The sequence below is a fragment of the Cornus florida genome, unplaced genomic scaffold (assembly GCF_030987335.1).
Source record: "Cornus florida cultivar Cherokee Brave unplaced genomic scaffold, ASM3098733v1 CherokeeBrave_3.0.0_Hap2_Chr02, whole genome shotgun sequence".
Lineage (NCBI taxonomy): Eukaryota > Viridiplantae > Streptophyta > Magnoliopsida > Cornales > Cornaceae > Cornus > Cornus florida.
Window position 1 is genome coordinate 16,684,730 of NW_026775572.1, and position 15,079 is coordinate 16,699,808.

General features: G+C 36.4%; 1 protein-coding gene across 1 annotated transcript; it reads left to right on the forward strand.

The window, feature by feature from the left end:
• Positions 1–2,581: 2,581 nt before the first annotated feature.
• On the forward strand, positions 2,582–5,548 carry LOC132293924 (arginine decarboxylase-like). Its single transcript, XM_059791585.1, has one exon. It carries the CDS (start codon positions 3,136–3,138, stop codon positions 5,338–5,340), a length of 2,205 nt encoding a protein of 734 aa, XP_059647568.1. The 5' UTR covers positions 2,582–3,135; the 3' UTR covers positions 5,341–5,548.
• The last annotated feature ends 9,531 nt before the right edge of the window (positions 5,549–15,079 follow it).

Here is a 15,079-nt window from a genome sequence, read left to right on the forward strand (position 1 = left end):
AGAACTTTAGAGAGAAGGCTAGAAGCCAGAAGCCAAACAAATTCCAACAATAAATACATAACAATTTTATGGTTTTGCAAATAAAACATTTACATAAAATAAATAAAAAGTAAAAGAATAAATAAAAAAGCCAGAGTAAAGAATTAATTATTTATAAGAAGCCAAGTGTTCTTTGCCTCTCTGCGAACTGGAAACTTGGGTTAGAGAGTATCCTAGGATAAAAAAGAGTATTTAAGTAGAATTTGGTGAAACCAGTTTGACGAAGACAATGAATGGAATCTTTCTTTAAAGAATCTTTAACTAGCATTATCAACTTACTTTATTATAAAATCGATTTGAATTGTCAATAAAGTGAACCTTTTTAAGACTTGCTACAGGAGCATTAATGTTTCTATCTCCTAAATGATATATCCCGGTATAGTAATGATGTGACAATTAATATTAAATTATTAATTGATATGTATATATATATTAAATAAATCATTTCTATTAATACGCATAGCCAAAATTTAATGACCTACACACTCCTCAAAGGATTCAAATGTTTGAACATGGATTCGAATTTAAAATAAATGTAGAAATGAGGGGATGTGTGCATTTTCTTCCTTTTCTAATTTGTTTTTGATAAATTGTTTTCCATAGTAAAAATTGATTAAGTTATGTTTGACGAAATTAGAACTTTGATATTGGAAATGATGAAATTGAAAAAAAATAATTCAGAAAATTGAATCAACGTTTTCTCCAATTCCACCAATTTCAAGACTGGTTAAACAAATTATAATTTTTCTTTGTCTTTATACTCATTGATCTCCATCTATTTTAAATTAATTAATATTTTTTTATTTTTTATTGTTTCAAAATTTATGTCAAAAGTTGGTGACTTACCCGTATATACATTTTCTCATCCGAATTTAATGTGTGACAAGTCCCTTTATAACAACCGTCTTTTACAATATTGTGTGGAGAATTTAATTAGTGATTGTCCATGATCAATGGTTTCAAATTGCACAATAATTTCTTAAAAACAAGACTACTTGATAAATTATTACCTCGTATATAATGTGTATTTATTATGCATTGACACAAAAGCAAACATATTAGATGGTATATTTAACCAATAGTTTTACTTTTCAGAAAATTTTCCAAACTATAAATTTTAAATTAGCGTGTTATCTTAAATAGACTGTGAATAATTTTAAAGGGACAAGCACAGAAAATACTCCTAAAGTATACTACGCCTAACATTTTTACCCCTATTTAAAAAATTGTGCAAAAAAAATTCATTATTTTTTTACATTGTGCAAAAATATCTCTCAATCAGAAATCTAACATAATTTAGTGATGAAATATCCGTTTTGCCTTTTTACTCTTCCGAAAATGTCCTCGAGGATATATATGTTACTAGTCTAATAGTATATGGGTGTTATCTGCACATTACCTTATATATATTTAAAACTTTTTTCTTTATATATATCTCTGAACTCTTTTTATTTTTATTTTTGAAACTGTGAGAATTTGTAGAATAAGGATTTGAATTTTTTGAGATTCCAGTTTATTGTTTTCTACAAATTTTTTTTTTTTTTTTTTTTTTCATACCAACACTGTTAAACCAAAAAAAAAAAAATTCCAATATCAATGTGCACTAGTTTTTGGAGTTTGGAGCATATTTATTTTCTTTAGTTTGCACTTTATTTTTCATTATTTATTAATTAATTATTATTATTATTTTTTTGTCAATTTTTGGTGTCCTGCAATAGTGTCATTTTACAAAATTATTTATTTTTATATATTTGATAAAATGGTTCAGTAAGGCTAATTTAGTCAACTTAGGGATTTGTCAGAGACACTTATTTGCTCAAAATTGAAACTATAAGGGTGTTTTTTTGCATGTGAGAGTGTTCTCTAATAAAAATTAGAGTCATTCAGTCAATAGAGTTTTAATTTGTCAGAGGAACCTATTTGTACCAAATTAAAATTTTAAATGTATTTTTTTGCAGGTGAAGGGTGTGATATGCACTGTAAACATAATTTAAGAATATTTTTTACACTTAGATCCAATTTTAAAAAAGAAAAAGAAAAAAAAAAATGTTCACCTTTTTGGCACCAAATATAAACACCTGTCCGCGAATCCAAATAGAAAGACGAGCAACAACTAACTCATTATTACGTGGCAAATTAAGTCCGTTACTGGAATCTCTAATTACAAGGAAACTTCTTCCCACTTTCCTTCAACCACAACAAAATTTTTATTAAAAAATCTATCATCTCATCCCATCCCATCCCATCATCTCGCGATATTTATAGAAAACTCCATCCCCAAACACTCCTTATCGGTTAAATCCACTTTCCACGCGGCGACCCGACGCTGATTCCACTCAGACGAGAAGAATCTCAGTCAGACGCACCAAAGAAATCAATCAAACACTAAAACATAACATTAAAATTCAAAATAAATACTATAAAAAGAGAAAAAAAAACAAAAAAACCCACGAGAAATTGCCACGATATTTAATTCGGGCCCGAAAAGAAATTGGGCCCACGGCCCAATATCCTCCCCTCCCTATATAAATCCCCTTCGTCTCTCATGCAATTCTCGCCCACTCCACATTTGCTTAACGCCTCTCTCTGAAACATATCCCCCAAACCCTGCCCGTCCGTCTCAATTTCCCTCCGCCGTTAGGGTTCCGTCCACTTTTCCTCGTTTTTCTCGCACTTTCCAGCGCACTTTCCGGTCCTTCTCTCGTTTATCTCCACCCTCTTGTTTCTCTTTCTTCATCGCATTCACGTTTTTTTTTTGTAACTTTCTTTGTAACTTTCTCAACCCTTTTAGAGATCTGATCTGTATGGTGAGTTTCGTATTCGGTGTTTAGATTTGTTGGTTGTGTTTCTATTCTTAGCTTTTGTGGGATTTCTTCACAGATTTCTCTTCTTCTGAGAGGTAGGTGTGGGGATTATTGCGATCTGTAGGGGTGAGTTAGGGGTTCGTTCTGTCTACCCAGGTCTCTTCTGCTTCTTTTGAGGGGGTAGCCGGGGCCTCGGCCTCGGCGGGTTCTAAAGCCCCCACCTTTACAACAATTCTTGAAAATTTGATTCTTTAATTCTTCTTTTTCATACCAAAAACAGATCGGGGAAGAGATGCCGGTCCTGGCGTGTAGCGTAGACGCCGCTGCCGCCGTGCCTCCTCTCGGCTATGCCTTCGCTGGCTGGGATAGCTCTCTTCCCGCGCCGGAGCCATTCTCCGGCGTACCTCAGCCGACAAACACAACCAACGCTGCCTCCGCCACCATTGATCAATCCCATTGGTCACCGGCTCACTCTGCCGGACTCTACAAGGTTGACGGATGGGGTGCGCCGTACTTCGCCGTTAACTCGTCCGGAAACATTTCCATCAGGCCGTACGGCACCGCCACCCTCTGTCACCAGGAGATTGATCTCCTGAAAGTTGTGAAAAAGGCTTCGGACCCGAAATCCGTTGGCGGCCTCGGGTTGCAGCTTCCTCTCATCGTTCGCTTCCCGGACGTGCTCAAGAACCGGCTTGAGTCGCTTCAGTCGGCTTTTGATTTTGCGATTCACTCGCAAGGGTATGGTTCGCATTACCAAGGTGTGTATCCGGTGAAATGCAATCAGGACCGGTTCATTGTGGAAGACATAGTGAAATTCGGGTCTCCTTTCCGGTTCGGGCTGGAGGCCGGCTCCAAACCGGAGCTCCTCCTGGCCATGAGCTGCCTCTGCAAAGGTAACCCCGAGGCTCTTCTGGTCTGCAATGGTTTCAAAGATGCCGAGTACATTTCGCTTGCTTTGGTTGCAAGGAAGCTCCTTTTGAACACAGTGATTGTGCTTGAACAAGAGGAAGAGCTTGATTTGGTGATCGACCTGAGTCAAAAGCTAGGCGTTCGACCTCTCATCGGTGTCAGAGCAAAGCTGAGAACCAAACATTCCGGCCATTTTGGATCTACTTCTGGCGAGAAAGGGAAGTTCGGATTAACAACCACCCAAATTCTTCGAGTAGTGAACAAGCTCAAGCAATCGGGAATGCTAGATTGTTTACAGTTGCTGCATTTTCATATCGGATCTCAGATCCCTTCCACGGCCTTGCTCAGCGACGGTGTAGGCGAGGCTGCTCAGATCTATTGCGAATTAGTCCGCCTCGGCGCCTCCATGCGCTTCATTGATATAGGCGGAGGCCTAGGAATAGATTATGATGGTTCGAAATCAGCAAATTCGGATATTTCTGTCAGCTATGGACTCGACGAGTATGCTGCCGCAGTTGTTCAGGCGGTCCGGTTCGTTTGCGACCGCAAGTCAGTCAAGCACCCTATGATTTGCAGCGAGAGTGGCCGAGCCATCGTCTCTCATCACTCAATTTTGGTTTTTGAGGCTGCTTCTGCTAGCACATACGATGTGCCGCCGTTATCTTCGGCGAGTCTCACGTATTTGGTGGAAGGTCTCACAGAAGATGCTTGTAACGACTACCAGAATCTCTCTGCTGCGGCGATTCGTGGTGAATATGATACTTGTTTGCTCTATGCTGATCAGCTTAAGCAGAGATGTGTAGAACAGTTCAAGGAAGGGTTATTCGGTATGGAACAACTTGCCGCCGTTGATGGATTATGTGACATGGTATCCAAAGCAATCGGAGCTTCCGATCCAATTCGTAAATATCATGTGAATTTATCCGTTTTCACATCCATTCCTGATTTTTGGGGCATTGGTCAGCTGTTCCCAATTGTTCCGATTCACAGGCTCGATCAGAAGCCCGGGGTGAGAGCTATATTGTCAGATTTGACATGTGATAGTGATGGGAAGATCGACAGTTTTATAGGCGGCGAGTCTAGCTTGCCGCTTCATGATATGGAAGGCGACGGTAGTGGTGGTTGTGGACGGTACTATTTGGGGATGTTCTTGGGCGGGGCTTATGAGGAGGCACTCGGAGGCCTTCACAATCTGTTTGGTGGCCCAAGCGTGGTGCGCGTTTTGCAGAGTGACGGACCCCACAGCTTTGCGGTGACGCGTGCCGTGCCGGGGCCTTCGTGCAGTGATGTGCTCCGGGTGATGCAGCACGAGCCCGAGCTCATGTTCCAGACACTCAAGCACCGTGTGGAGGAGTTGGTGCAGGACGATGATGGCGATGGCTCAGCCCAGGCTTCTATAGCCAACGGTCTTGCTCAATCCTTCCACAACATGCCTTATCTTGTGGCTAGCTCTTCTTGCTGCTTGACCGCTGCTGCTGCTACCAACGGTAACAACGGTTATTACTATTGCAAGGATGACAACAACTATGTCACTTCTGTCGAATCGTCCAATTGTGAGGACGAGCAGTGGTCGTATTGTTGTGCCTGAGTTGGTTGGTCTAGTCTTACTTTGCATCCCCACCACAACCATATTTAGTGGTTGGTTCGTTTGTTTGTCGTTGAGGTCGTCTGTTTCTGTTCCTTTTCTTTTTCTTTTTTCTTCTGTGTTCTGTTTAATTTTGTTCATTTCTCTTTTTATTTAGTAATGGACAACAATTAAGGACAATTGCATGGTATAAAGTTTCCTTTTGGTAGAATGGTGGTTTGAATTGCTTTAAAAAAAATATTGTGATGAGCTTAAGTTAAGCTCGGGCTCTTTTCCATTGATTCTGTTGATTTAGTTTAGCTAATTAAATCTCATGGACTAGTTGAATTAGTAGAAAGAGCTTTTTAGAATAAAAATTCAAAACCAAGGATTTTTTTGGATGCATTTCTTGGTATTACTCCATTCAAGGAGATAGAAATTCCTTTTTAATAATCACTATTCATTTGGTAATAATAATTTTTTAATTTTAATAGGTGAGAGAGTGAGCTTACTTTAAGAGTGCTATGATTGATTGATGCTTTAAATGGTGTTTATAATTTATAGAAAATTTAACCTCACCTCTCTCTTTGTTAATTTGCGACACAGTCTGTGTAGGGCCTTTTACACCGTTGTTATTACTGGTCTGTTTGTGAGAAGGGGTTGGGTTTCAGTAGCGAAGTTAAAGTAATGGATTCTTGTGGGGTCTGATTGATATTTGGTTTGCTTGCCGTCCGGGGATTGTAGTTTCTTCTTTGACCCAAGTAGGAGGTTTGTGTAAACGATAATTACGTGATGGTGATCTTTCAAAGTTGCCATGTGTTCTGGTGCCAACAGCCCAAAACGCGTGGCTCTAGGGGGTTGGCTAAAGCACGTGAACTCTTTTATTATTGTTCTTTACTTCTTACCAGTACGAAAATTTATCTTCTTTATTTTCTTTATAATTTGATGTTTTGCCATCGCTCATTTTGTATGTAATGTTTCTTGGATTTTAGTATAAACATGTTTTAGGTAGCAGAAGTGCTGTAAAAATCAGAAACATTTGAGTTGTAAAAAGAAAAAGAAAGAAACCTTTTAGAGAATATATACCAATCATCATTCTAATGCATTTAGATGTCCATGAACTTGAATTTTAATTCATGTTTTGGCTTTTTTGTGCTTAGTTATTGTTTATTGACATTTTTAATACATTTAAAATTGATTTTATATTATAACAGCCTGAAAATTGAAAAAAAAAAAAATGGAGGTGAACAAATACTAAAAAAAAATGTGATTTATGGATTTGCAGTTAAAAATTGTGTGGACTGGAACTGCTTTAATACCACTTTTAACAAGTCCTACAAAATTGTTGCCATCCACTCATCTTTATAAACCGGTGGACAAAAACATCTAAGATGGTGGAGATCACTAACAAACTTTGCAATAAAGTAATATAATTGTTACTCACATGCAGTGGGGATGACATTTTCTTATTTGTGTCAGGAGACCATTTTCTTATGTGTCAGGAGACCATTTTCAATGCACACTGTTTTTGAGCCACAAAGTTTGACCTTATCTCTAGTCTCATGGCAATAAATTTTTTTTTTGGCAAGTCAAGGCAATAATTGTGTTTGGTATTTTTCATGTTTGGACTTGGGCTAGGGCCTGGATTGGAAAATCAAATTGGATGGTGAAATACTTTCAAAAACTTGTTTTTACCTTTTGCTTGGCTACTGGGCTAAGATCCACTCATAATTGGGCCTCTATGTTTATATGTACATACACACACCATCATCATTGTGTCCATTGCACTTGTATGTTTATATGTACACACAAATACATATAAATATAAACTTTTAGAATTTGAATAGTTGCTATTTGTTGAAGAACTAAATTGAAGTTACTTGACATAGCAGCATCATGTTTGTTTTTGAATTCTTGATCTTCTTCTTCCAGTAGAGGGCTGGGCCAGTTGATTGCATGGTGAGCGTTCTGGACATAGTAAATACGGTATATTTTTTTTGATTTCAAGTGTTTTATAGTTTGATTATAATGAGTGTGTTGTGTTGAAGAATGTACATTTGCTTACTAACGAGGTATTCTTTATTTTTTTAATGGATTTCAAGTGTTTTACAGTTTGATGACAATGAGTGTGTTGTGTTGAAGAATGTAAATTTGCTTTTTAATAATGTGTTCTTTGGTTGCAAGTTTGGAAGAACTTCTCTTGTTTTGGACAGAAATTTTGAAACAATCTTTGCTTTGGAAAAAAGAAGAAGAAGAAGAAACTAGGAAAAAAAGAAAAAAGAAAAGAATAGTTAATTGTTGTCTGAACAGTGCCAAAATTGAGTATTGCATTTTTCATGCTGGATGGTTTTGGGAGGTTCTAATTCCTTAAATATTTTTTTTATTGCATTATCTGTATAGCTTATTTATTTGTTTCTGGTTGCTATAAAAAATTACGACAGATAATAACATTATTATTGATATTTAATTTTGATTTTTTTTTTTTATTATTATTAGAAATGTCACGATTCAATTTTTTGGTGGTGGTGATTTAGTTCATCAATGGATATGGATACCATGGAACATCGTTTGAGAAGACGTGCCGATGTTACCCTGCATCTTTTATTGATAAGATTGGAAGTTTTCCTCATTGTGGTTCATTTTAGTTCTGATAGTACTAATTTGCTGCAGCTATTTATGGAATTAGAAAAGACTAATTATTACAGCACTTACTAAAAGAAAAATTCGTCATCCTTTTATGTCACTGCTTCTTAAATGTATCATTATGTATGTGATCTTTACAAGCCCTAGATAGTCCAGAACCTTGCAGAGTGCATATGTTACAATTTTGTAATGAAGTCAGGCAGAATGCCAATTATGGTTTCATGGCATCTCTGCTCTTTCTTGAGGAGGGGAAAAAAGAAGAAGAAAAAGTGACAGATAAAAAAAAGTGACGTACTTTTCCTGTGTATAGCCAAGAACTTGAATGTATAGCCTAGATCTTGAAATTTGTTTAACTTCTTCACAATGACCTCGGAAGCTTGTTATACATAATGTGTATTCATTTTGTAATGAATATATTGATTATTTTTATTTGTGAGGTTCCAGTTATAATGCCTCCCTCAGCCCTTAACCCGCCTAGGTCAGTTGATTTATTTGAATATATTTTCTTGTTTGAGCTTCACAATGCTGCTGTTGAATGATGTTCTCACTGTGGGGTTTTGAAGTTCACCGCAGAAGGCATGGTATATATGCCTTATTGGATAGGCATTCAATTATGCTATGTGTCTATGCTTGAAATTGTGTGATTTTGATTAGGTCAGTTTAGTGGTGGAAAGCTGCTTCGAGGTCTTTTAGTTTTTATGATTTAGTGATTTACTTTGAATTCTTTCTTGTAGATGATGGAGAACCTGCTCTCACAAGGAGGAGATATCGTGTGAGTGAAAATTGTGTCCCTTTCAAAGGGGAACTGTGTTGAACTGCGACAACACATGATGGACTTCCTGGATATTTTCAACCCAAAGTTATGTGAGTTCATGATTCTTACATTTATTTTCTTGTTGGGCTATGATATTCCGTCAGCCATTAATGTTTGTTTCTTCAGTTTGGGAGGGAGTTCTGAAGGTAACTCATAATGATGTTGTGCGGTGTATCATTTCACAATGTTCCTTTCCTATTTTGTTACCTATTGCCTTCAGATCTCTTCAGTCATTACTCCACTAACTTTTAGTATAATGGTTTGAAATGCTTTAGAAAAATGGTTGTGATGTGCGAAGGTAATTGCTATTTAAAACGAAAATTTTAATTCAGAATACTATGCCTCATAATGAAAATCGCTCGACTAGCATTCAGTTAGATTATTAGGTTTGAGAATCATTATCAATTTAATAATACACAGATAGTGAGCTTACTTTAAGAGATGCTTTAATTGATTTGTTTTTAAAAAAACAATAAAAATTCCCCCTAAATTTAAGCTCTCCCCCATCCACTCTAATGTTGATACTGTAGACATTGACTCAAATTCTGCCTAGGTATTGAAATTTATGCCCTTATTTTACATATTCAACTCGACATTATGGTTGGCAGCTACTTTTTTTTATATTTATGTTATCCATTCTATAATCAAATGAATGTTCTCCTTCGTTCATTCAGGTCAAGTGGCTCCAGCTAAATATCTGACAGTTATGCCGTTCTTGAAGTGTATTGTTGAATCCTGCAGGAAGCTGCAAAAGCTATAGACTAACCCCGAAAGAAAGAAGAGCCAAAGTTCCAGCCTTTATGGGGAAGAAGTTACTCAAGGATTAATTGGATTCACTATCCATCAGTCAATGCCTTCAACATTTATTTTTGCTCCCTTACGTTGTGGGACAGGAACTATAGAAATTATATCGAACCTGGATTTGTATCTATAAAATGAACTAGACACTGCAGAAATCTGCCCATCTCAGCTGCCTGCCTTTACGCGGTGCTAAGGTTACCAAATGTCAAATTTGTGTACTCTTATGGAAGCTATGTGATAATTCGACCTTGATTCCGTGAGAATTATGGGTGAATCATTGGTAGAAGCACTAAACCTTAAAGATAAGGTACATCCTATTTATTATTTTGATCAGTTAAATGACACCCATTTGTTTAAATGGTTTCCTCTGATTGTGTCTTACCATTCTCCCTTTTATTTTTATTTTATTTTATTTTATTTTTTTCTTTTTTCCTTTTAATTTTTTTTATTTCCATCTCAAAGTTCAAATACCGAAACCGAAATGCCAATAGTTCCTACAAATTAAAATTGAAATCAAAATCATTGAGATGTGGAACTGAACCATGAAGATGAATCGGGTTCTATTATTTTATTTTATTTTATTTTATTATCAAAAAAGAAAAGAAAAGAAAAGAAAAGAAAAAAAAAAAACTGATTAAAAGCAAGAAAATTTGCTATTGGTGGTGTTGGGGTTCTTGCAGCTTCTGACTTCCTACAAATTGACCTCTGAATTGGGTTTGCTACTTCGATCTGGGGCATCGTCATGCTCAACATTTGGTGCTCACATTTTGTACGGGCTTTAGCCTTTGTTTTGGTATGGGCTTTAATAGTAACTATAACAAGTGAACGCTTACCTATTTATTCAAAATCTCGAACTATTAGATAGTGTTACATACTCACCCATTTATACCCAATCACTTTCCCATTCGATTCCGATGTAGGACAAATAACCCTTGTTACATTCTCCTCTACCCAAACCGCATGAAGTCGTTGCGGTTCGGGCCACCCTACCTACCCGAAGTGCTAACTCGGACGTTTTCCAGGCCGGACGTTTGGTGTGACATCGGATCAAGGACTGAGTTTGCCTTTGATACCAATTGAACGGGTGGACACTTGCCCATTTATCCAAAAACTCGAACTATTGGGTGTGTTACATATCCACCCATTTATACCCAATTACTTTCCCATCCGATTCCGATGTGGAACAAATGACCCTTGTTACAGTAGCCCACCACAATTTACATTCTTTTTGTTTGACATGATTTACCTTCCATCTTTAACCCAAAAAAAAAAAAAAAATACTTTACCTTCCGAAAAAATAAAAAATAAAAAATAAAAAATCTTACTAACATATGTATTAAAAATTATATATATATATATATATAATATTATCGGTTTGGTCTAGAACATACTGAATGGAAACTTAACTATTCTAAAAATTTAGAACCGGACTAGTGAGGAACCAAAACTGACCTGTTCAATTAGGTTCCGATCGAGTCTCCGATTCTACCTATTATTTGTGCACCCTTGGTATGAAGCATCCAAAAAGAGTTTAATTATGGTAAGTGTATTAGTAACTTATAGGGATATATGTATCAAAAACTTATATATAAACAACTAATTGATTCATTTCTTCACGTAACCTTAATCTATTTTTGTTGTTAAAAAAAAAGGGGCACCGTTAATTTATCTTAATTAAATGTATAACATTATTATTACTTTTTTTCTTTCTTTCTTTTTTGACAGCATTAATGAAAGGTACGACACTGAATTGCTATTAATATATCAGATTTGATAACTTCAATTAAAACTAAAGTAACAGGTTCAATTAAAAGTCAAGTGAAAATAAGAAAAAATAGACAGTCAACATTAATTATAACAGTGCCTAACTTTTGATGAAAGCAAAATTAGCTGGTTTCTAAAACAAGGTTGTTCGAAAGCGTAAAATCTTCGTATTCCTGGCAGAGGAGCATCAGGGTGCTAGTGCAGCTGCAGCTCGTTCATTGCGTATTTGTGTCTTTTTTTCTTCGATTAGATGCATCTTGGGAAAAGAGTTGTAAATATTAAAGAATTGGAAGATTAAGTATCAACAATAAAACAAAAACAAATTCACCCAAAAATATATATATTCCAACTCATATTGTTCCACCAAAAATAATCGAAGTAACAGCTACCATTGCTTCGAATACCGACTCTCTCACAAATAATTGGACAAAGACGCCGGCAATACTTTGACAGATCTGTAGAAATGCTATGGATTTGGCTTGCTCTCTACAGCATAATAAAACAGCGATGTAAATTACGGACACTGAACTGGTTAACGTGAAGTCCCTATTTCATAGTTACTTGGTTTCAAAATTGAAGCTCCCTAGTGGAGAATATCCCTCCAAAATGTTTTTCACAACCTATTTCTATTACTTGATCTTTCCTTTTTCGCCACCTACTCAACTATTATGGGTTTCCTCACATGGCGTGAGAAACTCCGAGCTTCTCTGATAGGGATGGATTTTGAGTCCTTCGCCCTTATTATGGCGGGATTTATTATTATGATGGTTTCTATTACTTGATCTTTCCTTTTTCACCACCTACTCAACTATTATGGGTTTCCTCACATGGCGTGAGAAACTCCGAGCTTCCATGATAGGGATTCAACTATTATGGGTTTCCTCATATGGCGTGAGAAACTCCGAGCTTCTCTGATAGGGATGGATTTTGAGTCCTCCACCCTTATTATGGCGGGATTTATTATTATGATGGTTTTCATTACTTGATCTTTCCTTTTTCGCCACCTACTCAACTATTATGGGTTTCCTCACATGGCATGAGAAACTCTGAGCTCCTCTGATAGGGATTCAACTATTATGGGTTTCCTCACATGGCGTGAGAAACTCCGAGCTTCTCTGATAGGGATGGATTTTGAGTCCTCCACCCTTATTATGGCGGGATTTATTATTATGATGGTTTTTGAGAAACTCCGAACTTCTCTGATAGGGATGGATTTTGAGTCCTCCACCCTTATTATGGCGGGATTTATTATTATGATGGTTTCTATTACTTGATTTTTCCTTTTTCGGCACCTACTCAACTATTATGGGTTTCCTCACATGGCGTGAGAAACTCCGAGCTTTTCTGATAGGGATGGATTTTGAGTCCTCCACCCTTATTATGGCGGGATTTATTATTATGGACTCAAAATCCATCCCTATCAGAAAAGCTCGCATCATAATAATAAATCCCGCCATAATAAGGGTGGAGGACTCAAAATCCATCCCTATCAGAGAAGCTCGGAGTTTCTCACGCCATGTGAAGAATCCCATAAGTTGCGAAAAAAAAAGAAAAATTAAGGAATGGAAATAGGCTCAAAACATTTTGGTCGGATATTCCCCCAGGAGCTTCAACGATGGTGAATCAGAGAAGGATCAAGTAATAGTCTCTCTTCCCCCCCCCCCCCTCTCTCTCTCTCTCTCTCTCTCGCTGGGGTATGGTTGACGACGGTTGTTGGTGTTATGGATGCACATAATGTCAAATTAAAAAAACACGTGTCCAAAAAATATTGGCCTATATCTTGTTGATCTACAGCTGTAAAGTGCGGAAATTTCTTTGGCATCAAGTTTCTCATTTGGACGGTTAGATGCCATTTAAAAATAGTGGGACGGCCTGGATCCCTTGTAGGCATGTAGTCCAATGTTTTCTCAGCTTTTTTATGACACGTACATAAATGTATGGATCACAGCTAAACGATATTTGTCTTATTTGGTTTCCTCTATTCTCATCCTTCTGCTATATCTACCATCTTGTATATATATACTATTGTAATAAATAAATAACAATATATTTCGTATTTTCATGTAATAACATATATATACTACTGTAATAAATCAATAAATAAATAATAATATATATATACTACTGTAATAAATAAATAAATAAAAAGAATAACCAACATGTTTATCTTTTATTTTGAGGGTCATGTCAATCCAATGTGATTAGCACTAATTGCTACAAAGATAAAAATAAAAAAATAATAAAACAATAAAAAAACTATTAATTGCAATCTATTTTTTTTTTCCTAATCACATCAGTCAATTCTGTATCTTACTGCCATATTAAGCAATTTTTACTACTAGATTGTTCTGCATTTTAACCTTGCAGTAAAAACTATAGAAGTTATATTCAGTGACGGAGCCAGGATTTCAAGTAAGGGGGGCACGCTGTAAAAAAATAAATAATAATAACGAGTATATATATATATATATATATATATATAAAACAAATTATAAAATTCAAAAAACAAAGAGGAAAAAAATTATTAAAATATAAAAGGAAAGAAAAATGAGAAAACTTTAAAAGGAAATGGTTGAAAAGTTTCGGAAGAAAATTTTGACTTTTTCTATTAAAGAAATTTAAGGAATGCGAAGAATAAAAGAAAAAATAAAAATATAATTTTAGGAACTAAAAATTTGAGGGGGGCACTGTATAAATTTTTTCATATATATGGAATTTTTTAAAAAAATTGCCACATATATTGATGGATGTATAATTTAAATATCTATAATTAAGGGAAGATTGCTAAATTAACGCACTATTGAGATAGGCTCTGCAGATTACGATAAGGATTATAGATTGAGATAGGCTTTACAGATTACGATAAGGATTAAAGATTGTGATAAGGATTAAAGATTACGATGAGGATTAAGTCTACAGATTACAATAAGGTAATTCTACGTGACATCTTAACCTAAGCCTATAAAAAAAGGCAGGGTAATCAACGTTTGGAGGTACGCAAAAAACCCTAACTCAAGTTCTTGATTTCTCTTAAGAGATTAGTTCACACACTGACTTATTCGTCGGAGCCTACTCCACCGGTAACACACCGGTGCTTGTAGGATCACCTTTTCTTCTCTCTGTCAAGGAAGTTAGATCAGATCCGGGTTGCGCAGAATCCATCATCAACAGTTGGCGCCGTCTGTGGGAACGATTTTAGTTCTCTAAATAAAGTATGGTTCGATTGCGATCTGGTCTGGTTACTGGCGAATACGAAGCGTTGCAAACTTCTGATCAAAGGGACTCGACGAGGCAACCCCCCGCCGTCCTAAAAGATCAGGAACGCGTCACAGCGTTGGAACAATAGGTTTAAACCTTAAATAAGGGAATGAACCAATTAGTCCAGAAAAATTCAATGATTCTACAACTCTTAGCCGACTTTAATGAGGTGGAGAATAATGAAGTACCCAATAATGACTCCCGTAGGATTGACAACGACGCTGAGCTTAGTCAAATAGGGGGTCAACAGAGAAGCCATCAACATCGGTCTCTTGAACGGAATAATACCAGGCTCCGTGCAGGTACCTCTGGTTGTGTTGGTGACAAGACTGAAGACATCACTTATTTCAATCTGTAGATGCAAGATCTGAGAACTAGGGTCAAAGACGTCATGCAAGCAATGAAAGGGAAGGGCCAGGCCACAGTGAACGATCTGGTACAGAAGACTAACCTAGCATTTAGCCTCGCTGTTATGTTATGAGT